The sequence below is a fragment of the Nicotiana tabacum genome, chromosome 7, assembly GCF_000715075.1.
Source record: "Nicotiana tabacum cultivar K326 chromosome 7, ASM71507v2, whole genome shotgun sequence".
NCBI classification, from domain to species: domain Eukaryota; kingdom Viridiplantae; phylum Streptophyta; class Magnoliopsida; order Solanales; family Solanaceae; genus Nicotiana; species Nicotiana tabacum.
In genome coordinates, this window is record NC_134086.1 from 20,468,328 (window position 1) to 20,481,099 (window position 12,772).

At 34.6% G+C, this 12,772-nt stretch overlaps 1 protein-coding gene across 1 annotated transcript; it reads left to right on the forward strand.

The window, feature by feature from the left end:
- Positions 1–8,378: 8,378 nt before the first annotated feature.
- Positions 8,379–12,435, forward strand: LOC107809942 (inorganic phosphate transporter 1-4-like). The gene is given in 2 exon segments (NM_001325846.1): positions 8,379–8,575; positions 10,583–12,435. A coding segment is annotated over 1 exon segment (1,614 nt). The 5' UTR covers positions 8,379–8,575; positions 10,583–10,609; the 3' UTR covers positions 12,224–12,435.
- Positions 12,436–12,772: the final 337 nt, after the last annotated feature.

The following is a 12,772-nucleotide window of genomic DNA, read 5'->3' on the forward strand; positions in this document are numbered from 1 at the left end:
GAACATTTATACCTTAAATTCATTGAAAATTGCCTCCTTCAGTGAGAATGGGAATTCACGCCAAGACGCATAAGGGGCATCATAAAGCTTTCTGGTTGCTTTGGTGATTATCATCGTAGTGATATTACTCGGGAGGAACCTGCATTTTAATAAATAAAACAAATTAATATCTTAGTAAAAACTATACAAAAAAATAAACATAAAAATAACAAATAACTCTTACCCATCACCCTCAGGGACTATGATGATCCTGCCATACTGATCATAATGCACCTCCTCGTCAGAAGCAGTAGCAGCATCAGCATCATCGTCCGAAACATGTGTATCAGAGGCATGTGTGGAAGGAGTAGGGGGGTCAAAGCTACTATCCCGCAAGCGAAGGCCTCCAATAGGTGGAGTCGCTGATGACGATAGATGTGATCCTTGTGACTGCGACATAGCTGCACGGATCGCAAGTGGCTGTGATACTGACTACTGTGACCCGAGTGGTTGTGACCCGACTGGCTGTGACACTGATGGCTGTGATCCATGTGGCTGTGACATGGATCGATGCGATCCATGTGATACTGTTGGGTGGGATCCATGTGGTAGTGAGGCAGGTGGACTGTATGTCGGACGCACAGTCCGATGGCCCTGTGAAGAAACACCCGGGGTCTGCACGAAGGTGTAGGGCTGGTGATGCTGTGGCAGCTCAGTATAGCCATGGGGTAGAGGCTGTGGCATAGTGATAGGCAAATCAGAAGATGGTGGAAAAGATTGATGAGTAGTATCTTCTACCCCCCTCTTTTGCTTCCTAGCCTTTTCTCGACCCCGAGAACCACTACCTTCATTGTTACCTCGACCCTTGCCTGTCATTTGCATAATATAATACATATTTAGATTGAAACATATAAGAAAACTATCTATAAACGAGAGTTATCGAAGAAACCAACTTTTTAAAGTTCATCGACGTATTCTTCCTCGTCAGAGAATTCTTCTTCCTCACTAGTTTGAGCTTCATCAGTTGATTATTCTTCCTCGTTTTCTATAATTCTTACTTCATTTATATCAACTTCTTCCAATATGTGTTCAGAATGTTCCAAATCATTTTCTAAAAGTTCGTCCACTATTTGGTGAACACTGGAGATATCATTTTGATATGCAACATCCAACACATTCTCGACTTTGACCCTACCTACAGACTTAGTTTTGATTACAACCCACCAATCAGACTTATTCCACCGAAATGGATAAGGAGCATAATACACTTGCCTAACATTATGTGCAATTATGAAAGGATCATAGCGATCATACTCCCTCGTATGATTAACCTCAATTATGTTGTATTGATTGTGTACTCTCGTACCTCTTGTTGGATTTGGGTCAAACCACTTGCATCTAAAGAGAATAATTTTCTTAAATGGCCTACCTGAATATTCTAGTTCTATTATTTCTTTGAGCACACCATAATAATCAATATCTCCAACTTGGTTTCCATCACCACCTTGAACCCTCACCCCACTGTTGTTGCTTTTTTTTATTTTTAGAGCAACCCTCTGTATGAAACTTATAACCATTCACAACGTACTTGGAATATGTTGTGACCTCAACCCTAAGTCCCCAAGATATATCTTTCAAAAATTGATTTACACCATTATTTGGATCATTTACCTACATATTGTTAACAAAATTCATAAGTTAGCATAACTTCCAAACATTGTTTACCTACATAGTGTTAGAATATTTTAAGGATATACTTATAAATTGTTTGAACCACCTATGAAATGCCGTATATATAGCATCTTGGCCAAATTGACCCACGAAGTGACTGTGACACATCAAATATTTTTAGTAGTTGCATTGAGATGTAATCACAGTAAATTTTATATTTTGATAACTTTTAAATCAATACTTACTTGAGAAATGGTACTACTTCGGGATAATTTAGCAACACATGAAGTGTAGCTGACTTGAACTCCATATCACTCAAATTTCTCTTTCTACCATCCTTAGAACATCAGCCTGGTTGATTGAATATGGACATAGGCGGATATAATGGATCATTCGTAAGGTCGACCGTGTGCCTGTTGGGCCTATTCCTAGCACATGGCACGTTGCTCTCAAAATAATAAGAACAAAAATGAGCAGTTTCCTTTGCAAGATAAGCTTCGCATATAGATCCTTCAATTCTATTCCTCTGCTTAACAAATTGTTTGCATTTGCCAATTGTCCTACATAATTTCAGGTTAGCCAAGAACATTCAAATAAAACAGAAAATTATATATGGACTATAATATTACCTCTTAAAGGGATACATCCATCTGCATTGAACATGCCCTCCAAGTTGTGCCTCGTGTACAAGGTGGATTGGAAGGTGTTCCATCACATCAAAAAACCCACATGGAAATATCTTTTCCATCTTACCCGAAGTTACACGAATGTTCTGATCCATCCGGCGTAGGTTTTCTTCCCTTAATGTGGAAGAACACAAGTCTTTGAAAAACAAACTAATCTCAGTGATGGATTTCCAGATTCTTTCAGGCAAACCAGAAAACGCAATAGGCACTAAGGTCCCCATGAAAACATGACAGTCATGACTTTTCAAATGGCTCAACTTCCCTACCTTCATATCAACTTTTTTCTCAAAATTCGACGCATAACCCTTATGCATCTTCAATTTCGTTACCCAATCACAAATCTGTCGTCTTTCCTCCAAAGTGAATGTGTAACTTGCTTTGGGCTTGAATAACTTACCATTGTTTGCTGTCTGCAAGTGTAATTCAGGCCGCCTGCAATATTCTTGTAAGTCCATTCTAGCCTTCGGGCTATCCTTTGTCTTACCTTTAACATCTATCACTGTGTTGAACAAATTGTCAAAATAATTCTTCTCAATATGCATGACATCAAGGTTGTGACAGAGAAGATTATCCTTCCAATAAGGCAACTCCCAAAATATATTCTGTTTGGTCCAATTATGAGTAACACCGTATCCGAGGAATCTATGCGGTGGAACTTCAGTAACTTTACTGAAGTTCTGGACCCTCTCCCAAATTTCATCACCTGAAAGTATCGGAGGTGGATAATCATATTCCAGTTTATTCTTTTTGAAAGCATTTTTCATCCTTCTAAACTCATGACCCTCAAGCAAGAATTGACGATGACAATCAAACCATGATTGCTTTCGGCCATGTTTCAAAGTGAACGCTTTACTATTTTTCATGCAGTAAGGACAAGCTAGCTTCCCAGCAGTCAACCACCCAGACAACATTCCATACGCAGAAAAATCATTAATTGTCCACATTAAATTAGCACACAAATTGAAATTCTGCTTGGTTGATATGTCATATGTTTCAACACCATCGTACCACAATTGTTTTAGCTCATCAATCAAAGGTTGCAAATATACATTTATCAAACTTTTCGGATTACGTGGACCGGGGATAATACAATTTAAGAATATATATGGACTAGTCATGCATAACTCGGGTGGTAGATTATAAGGTGTAAGAAAGACAGGCTAACATGAATACAGTGTCGCAGATATAGAAAAAGGCGTGAAGTCATCCGCACACAGACCTAACCGAATGTTCCTTGGTTCACTAGCAAAATATGGATATGTCCTATCAAAGTGCTTCCAAGCTTCTCCATCTGAAGGATGACACATAACACCAGGTGGTCTTCTATTTTCAAAGTGTCATCTCATATGAGGAGCAGAACTCATCGACGCATATAACCTCTTTAGCCTAGGTATAAGAGGTAAATAATACATCGCCTTGATAGCGACCATCTTCCCGCTGGAAAGCCTCTTGAAATGAGACTTTACGCAAAAACGTATCCAATGAGAATGCCCTACCAAAAGGATAGAAGAGCACCCCCTGATCTGGTGCCTTTTCTCTAAAATGGAACCTTCATCGCCTTGATAGAGACCATCTTCCCGCTGGAAAGCCTCTTGAAACGAGACTTTCCGCAAATTTACAACTGCTTAAATTTGCATCATCTTTATAATATAACATGCAACCATCTTCACAACAATCAATTCTCATTGACGAAAGTCCTAACTTAGAAACTAATCTCTTTGCCTTATAGAAATCACCAGGTAATTCGATTTCCTCGTCAACTAGTTCACGCATAAGGTCAATGAAAGAATCCATGGCTGCTTGAGAAATATTCCAATTAGATTTGATACTTAGTAATCTAACTGCAACAGACAACTCAGAGTGCGGACGTCCTTCACGTAGTGGACGACTAGCTTCCTCTAACTATTCATAAAAATGTCTTGCTTCATCATTAGGAGTTTGTTCAACATTTTCGTTGGGCTCACCCCCAAAGTGCATTCCAAAAGCATTCACAACCATATCATGAATTCTGGAATCACTATTTCTATTCTCCCTCGACCTACTACTTTCACCAACAACCATGTTATGAAATATCCCGTGGCTACCATCCATCTCTCCTTGATTAGTCCACACAAAGTAATTCGCTATAAACCCCACCATATAAAGATGAACCTTAACTTCCTCCGGTTTTCTAAACTTCATACTGTCGCACTTAACACAAGGGCACCTAATTACTCCTTCTTTTATGTATGGCGAAAGTGACATTGCATGTCTAATAAAGTCCTCAACCCCTTCTACAAAATCCTCCCGCAATCCCCGCCGATTAGGATAATTCCTATTGTACATCCAAGAACGATGTTCCATCTATTTAAATAAAGCAAGAACAAATTAAATTAGTTAATTCATAGCCTAATCTTTTTTAGTTAACTAAAAGTCCAATTCATATCCTATTATTGTTGCTTCATAAAATAAAATTTAACCCCATATATAAATTAGTCTACCTAAATAGTTAATTTATTTGAACCCTAAAAGTATTAAAAAGAACCCTAAAAATTGCAAATAATATATAACATGGAGAAATTGAACACTAACATGGAGAAATTGAACCCTAACATGGAGAAATTAAACCCTAACATGGAATTAACTTTGAACTAAACATAGTTGAACAAATAATATATAACTTTGATCCCTAATATATTGGAATTGAACCCCTAAAATCACTGTTTTTCGGAAAACTAAAAGAAAGGAAAGAGAAACTAACCTTGGGAGTGGAGGTCGCCGGAATTTGCTGCTGCCGTCAGGGGTCGCCGGTGGCGGGAGCGTCGCTGCTGCTGGAAGTCGGAGGGGGGAATGGGTTTTGAGTGTTAGAGGAGAAAGATTTTAATTTGGGGAATAATTTTGAAAGAATGGACCTGAAACCCGTTTTGGCTCCTGTTAAAAAAAATAGCGACCAAACTTGGTCGCTATTTTGGTAGCCAAATTATTTTTGACAGTTTGACCAAAATAGCGACCAACGTTGGTCGCCATTTTTGACAGTTTGACCAAAATGGCGACCAACTTTGGTCGCTATATTTGAAAATAAATAAATAAAATAATTATTTTCCTCTTATATATATATATATATATATATATATATATATATATATATATATATATATTTATATCCTACAAAAGCGACCAACTTTGGTCGCCTTTTGGTCAAACGGTCAAAAATGGCGACCAACGTTGGTCGCTATTTTGGTCAAACAGTCTATACTTAGTGCATAGTATAGCGTAAGTATATATATATTATATATATAAGCTATATCATAAGTATATATATATTATATATATATAAGCTATATTCGATACAGTATTACCTAATACACTTATACTTAGTGCATAGTATAGCGTAAGTACATATATTATATATATAAGCTATATTCGATACAGTATTACCTAATACACTTATACTTAGTGCATAGTATAGCGTAAATACATATATTATATATATATAAGCTATATTCGATATAGTATTACCTAATACACTTATACTTAGTGCATAGTATAGCGTAAGTACATATATATATATATATATATATATATATATATATATATATATATATATATATATATATATATATAAGCTGTATTCGATACAGTATTACCTAATACACTTATACTTAGTGCATAGTATAGCGTAAGTACATATATTATATATATATAAGCTATATTCGATACAGTATTACCTAATACACTTATACTTAGTGCATAGTATAGCGTAAGTACATATATTATATATATATATAAGCTATATTCGATAAGTACATATATTATATATATATAAGCTGTATTCGATACAGTATTACCTAATACACTTATACTTAGTGCATAGTATAGCGTAAGTACATATATTATATATATAAGTTGTATTCGATACAGTATTACCTAATACACTTATACTTAGTGCATAGTATAGCGTAAGTATATATATATTATATATATATAAGCTATATTCGATACAGTATTACCTAATACACTTATACTTAGTGCATAGTATAGCGTAAGTACATATATTATATATATATAAGCTATATTCGATACAGTATTACCTAATACACTTATACTTAGTGCATAGTATAGCGTAAGTACATATATTATATATATATAAGCTATATTCGATACAGTATTACCTAATACACTTATACTTAGTGCATAGTATAGCGTAAGTACACTTATACTTAGTGCATAGTATATAGCGTAAGTATATATATATATTATATATATAGACACACACGCCCGCTTCGTAGTACTATTCATCCCTTGTATTACAAAAGTGTTAACGACTTACATTTATATTATTTACATAGTAAATACAAAAGTGATTTTTAATTTTGACCATATAGAGACCAACTTTGGTCGCTAACTGTAAATGAATTTAATTTAGCGACCAAAGTTGGTCACTAACAGTACATGAATTTAATTTAGCGACCAAATTTGGTCACTAAATTTTAATCAGATTTATTTATATTTTATATAATATTTAAATTAATAATAAAAATTGTTAAACGTTAGAACTGGGTCCCACATTGGCGACCAACGTTGGTCTCTATTTCATTAAGCGACCAACTTTGGTCGCTAGCTTTTGAATTATATTTATTTATATTTTAATTTTTTTTAAATAAATATATATTTATTAAAATATTATAACTGGGTCCCATGTTAGCGACCAATGTTGGTCGCTATCAACTTATCCTTCAATTAGCGACCAACGTTGGTCGCAAGTTTTAAATTATATATATTTATATTTTATAATAAAATTATTAACAAATTTAATGTGGGTCCCACTTTAGCGACCAATATTGGTTGCTAATATCAGTATATATTTGACCAAGCAAGTTTGACTAGTCCAGTCAACAATTTGACTAAATTTGCGGCCAAATAGCTACCAACTTTGGTCGCTAAAGTATTTCAAATATTTTTTTTATTATTTTTGGCAGTTTGGCGACCAACTTTGGTCGCTTTTCTTGACAGACCAAATTTGGTCGCTAATTTTTGGTCGCTTTTTACAGGAATTCTAGTAGTGTACTCTCCTCTTCTTAGTGTAATTTCTTTGTTCTCAAGTATTAATATATCAATCGTTGGTTTTGGATATTGGGTTCATTACATCCTTTAAGATAAATTTAAGCGATTAACTTAAGGTCGTCGATTGTATCTCTTTTGTGATGATATAAGATTCCAATATAACTCGTACATACCTCAATTAATATGTCACGTAACCGGTTATAATCTACAAACCCAAGCCTTAAAAAACTTATCCATCAAAAATGAAATAGATATACTTACATTGAATATTTTAACAAAATTAGAATATGAAATCCGTAAGTTGTTATTCATATGGCATCAATCGGTCAAGTATAACATTGGGAACAATTATCTCTTTCAATACTACCTTAGTTCCAATATTATCTTGTAATCTTTTATGTTTCTCTTACATCAAAAAGATATTTAATAGCATTAATATAAGAATAATAATCCATATCATTCTCTTAAATATATCAACTAATAAATACTCAAAGTGATACTAATAATAAATTTTTATAAAACGTCAAATCTTGGAACAATTCAATTTGCAAAGCGACTAATACCGCAAAAAATAGCAGTAGTTTAGAATTCAGTACCGTTTTTTGTTTTGTTTGGGGATAATGAAAATCCAGATTAATATTAAAAAAAATATTAATTTATTTTTTTAAGGGAATAGATAGAACTAAGTAGGGAAATAAATGCAATTTTATAAGGGAATACATAGAATTAACTAGGGTGGTCAACACTCTGTAAGTGGGGGTGATGTACGTGACTCCGTTGACTTACACCTAAGAACAGAACTCAGAACTCCTCTGATCATGCCACGTGAGGAAATAAGACCATCCTGTGGGACCCATACATTACGTGGCAAGATCATAATGGTGTACAACTCTAAAAAGCGGGCGAATAGAAGGAATATACCTTAAGAAGATGCCAGCATCAAAAAGCCCTTTAAATACGGCACTAATTCTCCATCTTCTCTTCATTACTCAGAGATTTCTGATACAGAGAAGCTAATTAATAAATGCAAAAATCAGAGTTTTTATTTTTGGCTTTTTGTTAAGCCTTTGAACGTAAAATTTTATTGGAAATTTTCTTCATTGAAATTTCCAAGCTTTTAGCTTTCTGCTTCTCTGCTGTTCTTGATTCTGTTGCACTCTGTGGAATTGAAAATTTCGTGGAGAAAATCATTTAAGGTCAGTGTAAAAATCTTTCCTTTAACACCTTTTGTTTGTTTGTTTGTTTGTTTCTTGTGTGTGTGTTCATACTTCCATGCATGTGTGTTTTAATGGAGGAAGTGAAAATTCTGAGTTTTTGGTTGTTTTTAATTGAAAAATAAGAGGAATTGATCAATGCGTATATGCTCTAGTTTAAATATTCATGCCTATATACTGATATAACTTTCTTTTGTTTTCATTTAAAAAAAAAGGAATTTTTAGCAGATTAACGATGTAGGAAATCAAGCTAAATGAAATCTTAAATGATTTTAGAATTCTAATGCCTTTTCTCCTTCATGTTTTTCAATTTTATACTGTATCCTTTTTTGCAAATGTGAACCAGTTTTTGGTTAAATTAATGATGGATTTTATGAATCATAGAGGTTGAAGTGTCTCTCTCCCTCCTCATTTTCCCCTTTCATGAATCCAAAAAAAAAAAAAAAAAAAATTGTCCCCGCCCCTCCAAAAACAATTGTGCAGGGATGGATATTTAGTAGATGGCACATTGTTTAAATTGTTTTTAGACGTGTATTTTACTTGAAAAAAAATTAAAATATTACGAGGGAAAGAAAAAATTTCGGCCATTTTTTGGAACTTGGAATTTTTTTTCTTCATTTTGTTTTTCAAAAACTAATCAACCATAAACAAACAATATTTTCAATTTTATTTTTTTGAAAAAAGTAAAAAAAAAAATCTATGTCTAAAACGGGATCTTATAGTGTTTCTTTTGTGTTTATGGCGCTATTCAAAAACCCTCGTACAACAAACCTTGATGTAACATGGCTTTTTAATTTGATGTACCAAAAAAAGACATTTTTCTGGTCCATTATTTAGGTTTGTTTAGTATCTCTGTTCATGAAAAGTACTAACTTGTCTTCTAGAATTGTGGTTCACATGTACCTTCTTCCTATGTTTTTGAAAAGTCTTCCCCTTTTTAAAACTTTACAAAAATATAATATCCCTTTAAAAATATACTTTTGTATCAGGTGCATGACTTCATACTATGGACTATCAGAGAAAACTTTAGTATACGTATTTTCTCTCAATTATTGTTCTTTGACAGGAACTTTAAGCTTCATTTGACTACATATCAACCACTCCATATGTACAAAATATTTTAATTTATTTATACTCTAGTAGTTTAAATAAATTGTGTGTCTTTTTGACTGAAGTTTATTTTTTCACCAATTAATTGTGATGATAACATCAGCCAGAATCTAAAAGAATCTATGAGTCCCTTCCTGGAAATAGCTGTTATAATAGTAGTACTATAGCTGATGTAATTTCTAACCTATTTTTTCAATTTTGACTATTAAACGCTTCTTTATTGTTTTCACATAAATAGCCATAAAGTACACAGCTTAAGTCGCAAACTTTGAAAAGTAGGCAGGAAAATGACTCTGGGGTCCCCTACTTTTGTCTTTTACCAAGAAGTCATATCTACCCCCCTGCTGGACAAATTACAAACTTAATTATTCAGATTAGCTTTGATTAATTCCATCATAAATATCTTGTTTGGTTCTGAAATTTAGTTTAACTTCCACCCCCTACTTGTCAAACTACTTAACTTAATTATTCAGATAAGCTTTGATTAATTCCATCCAAAATCATCTTCTTGTTTGGTTCTATCGCTACTAAAAAAACTAGAATTAGCTACGAATTTCGTCACTAATTTGTTTTTAAATCGCTCATAAAAAACAATTTTTTTAATTGGTCGTTAAGTAGGATTAGTGACGGGCTTTGCTGTTTAGCTACAGAATTTGCACATTGCTAATCCCTGTTTTTTTCAATAGTGTATAGTTTGAGTTTAACTTATGTACACTGACAACAGTGTAAACCATTAATAAATTGGGATTAGTTACCTCAACATTTAACTCTTTGTTATATAATAGGTCAAAATACACTACTAGTGTTAAAAAAAGATCATTGTCAATATATGCAAGTGGAATCCTTATAATTTACCCTCTCTTGTTTTGTTTTTTGCAGGAATTTAAGGGTTGAGAAAGTATAGTCATGGCTAAAGATCAATTGCAAGTGCTAAATGCACTAGATGTAGCAAAAACACAATTGTATCACTTTACAGCAATTGTTATTGCTGGTATGGGCTTCTTTACTGATGCTTATGATCTTTTCTGCATTTCTTTGGTCACAAAATTGCTTGGCCGGATTTACTACCACCACGACGGGGCACCGAAACCTGGAACTCTCCCTCCTAATGTCTCGGCTGCTGTAAATGGAGTCGCATTCTGTGGGACCCTTGCTGGACAACTGTTTTTCGGGTGGCTCGGAGATAAGATGGGAAGAAAAAGAGTTTATGGAATGACTCTTATGATGATGGTTATTTGTTCAATAGCCTCAGGACTCTCTTTTGGTCATACACCAAAAAGTGTTATGACTACACTTTGTTTCTTCAGGTTTTGGTTAGGCTTTGGCATTGGTGGTGATTATCCTCTTTCTGCTACTATCATGTCCGAGTATGCTAACAAAAAGACGCGTGGCGCGTTCATTGCTGCTGTTTTTGCAATGCAAGGTTTTGGAATTTTGGCTGGTGGAATGGTAGCAATCATTGTTTCTGCTGCATTTAAGGGCGCGTTTCCTGCACAAACATATCAGACTGACCCTCTTGGTTCAACAGTCTCTCAGGCTGATTTCGTGTGGCGCATAATTCTAATGTTTGGTGCAATCCCAGCTGCAATGACTTATTACTGGCGTATGAAGATGCCTGAAACTGCTCGTTATACTGCATTGGTGGCCAAGAACTTAAAACAGGCAGCTAACGACATGTCTAAAGTGTTGCAAGTCGATATTGAAGAAGAGCAAGAGAAAGTTGAGAATGTTTCTCAAAACACTAGGAATGAGTTTGGTTTGTTTTCTAAGGAGTTCCTCCGTCGCCATGGACTTCACTTGCTTGGAACTGCTAGTACATGGTTCTTGTTGGACATTGCTTTCTACAGTCAAAACCTTTTCCAAAAGGACATTTTCAGCGCAATTGGATGGATTCCTCCAGCGCAAACCATGAATGCGTTGGAGGAAGTTTACAAAATTGCAAGGGCGCAAACTCTTATCGCCCTTTGCAGTACTGTTCCTGGTTACTGGTTCACAGTATTCTTCATCGACAAAATAGGTCGATTTGCAATTCAGTTAATGGGATTCTTCTTCATGACAGTATTCATGTTTGCCTTAGCCATTCCATATCATCATTGGACTCTAAAGGATAACAGAATCGGGTTCGTGATCATGTACTCACTTACCTTTTTCTTCGCGAATTTTGGTCCAAACGCCACAACATTTGTTGTCCCCGCGGAGATTTTCCCAGCCAGGCTTAGGTCAACATGCCATGGAATATCAGCAGCAGCTGGAAAAGCAGGAGCAATGATTGGTGCATTCGGATTCTTGTACGCTGCTCAGCCAACAGATCGAAAAAAGGCTGATGCCGGTTACCCTGCTGGAATTGGTGTGAGAAATTCACTGATTGTCTTAGGTTGTGTTAACTTCTTAGGAATGGTGTTCACATTTTTGGTGCCAGAATCCAAAGGAAAATCATTGGAAGAAATGTCAAGGGAAAATGAAGGGGAAGAGGAAAGTGGAACAGAAATGAAGAATAGTGGAAGGACAGTTCCTGTTTAATTTTGGACCTTTTAACATATACTATATATATGATGCATGTTTGTGAATTTGTGTTTTTTGGAGCTTAAGATGAAATATGCTCTCTACTTTTTGCTTGTTTCTGGTGGTAATTATATGGGAAAGTGGGAAGAGAAATGAGGTCCTTTTGTTGTCTATTTCTATCTTTTGAAAAAAAATTAACATTATAAGAATGAAGAGAATATTTTCAATTAGAGATGTTCTTGTTTGCTTTAATTTATTGTTGACTTCCATTTTTATCTTCTATCTTCACATGTATAACTAGAGAAAAGCCCCCAAGTAGAGCAAATCATAATATTGTTAAAGCTCTCACGTGGAAATATTTTGGATGCGTTTTATTTGGTTCTCTTTGGAATGACAAATGACCTACTTAACTTAGCGATTCGAGTATCACCTTTATGCAAGAGTTATGGTTCAAATTTAATGGTAGAATTGAGACAATTCATCTTTTTTATCTCTGAAATATTTGGATTTTTACCGCTCTAGACTTTTGCCTTAGTTCGTTGAAAAAGATTATATTGGTCTCGCTAA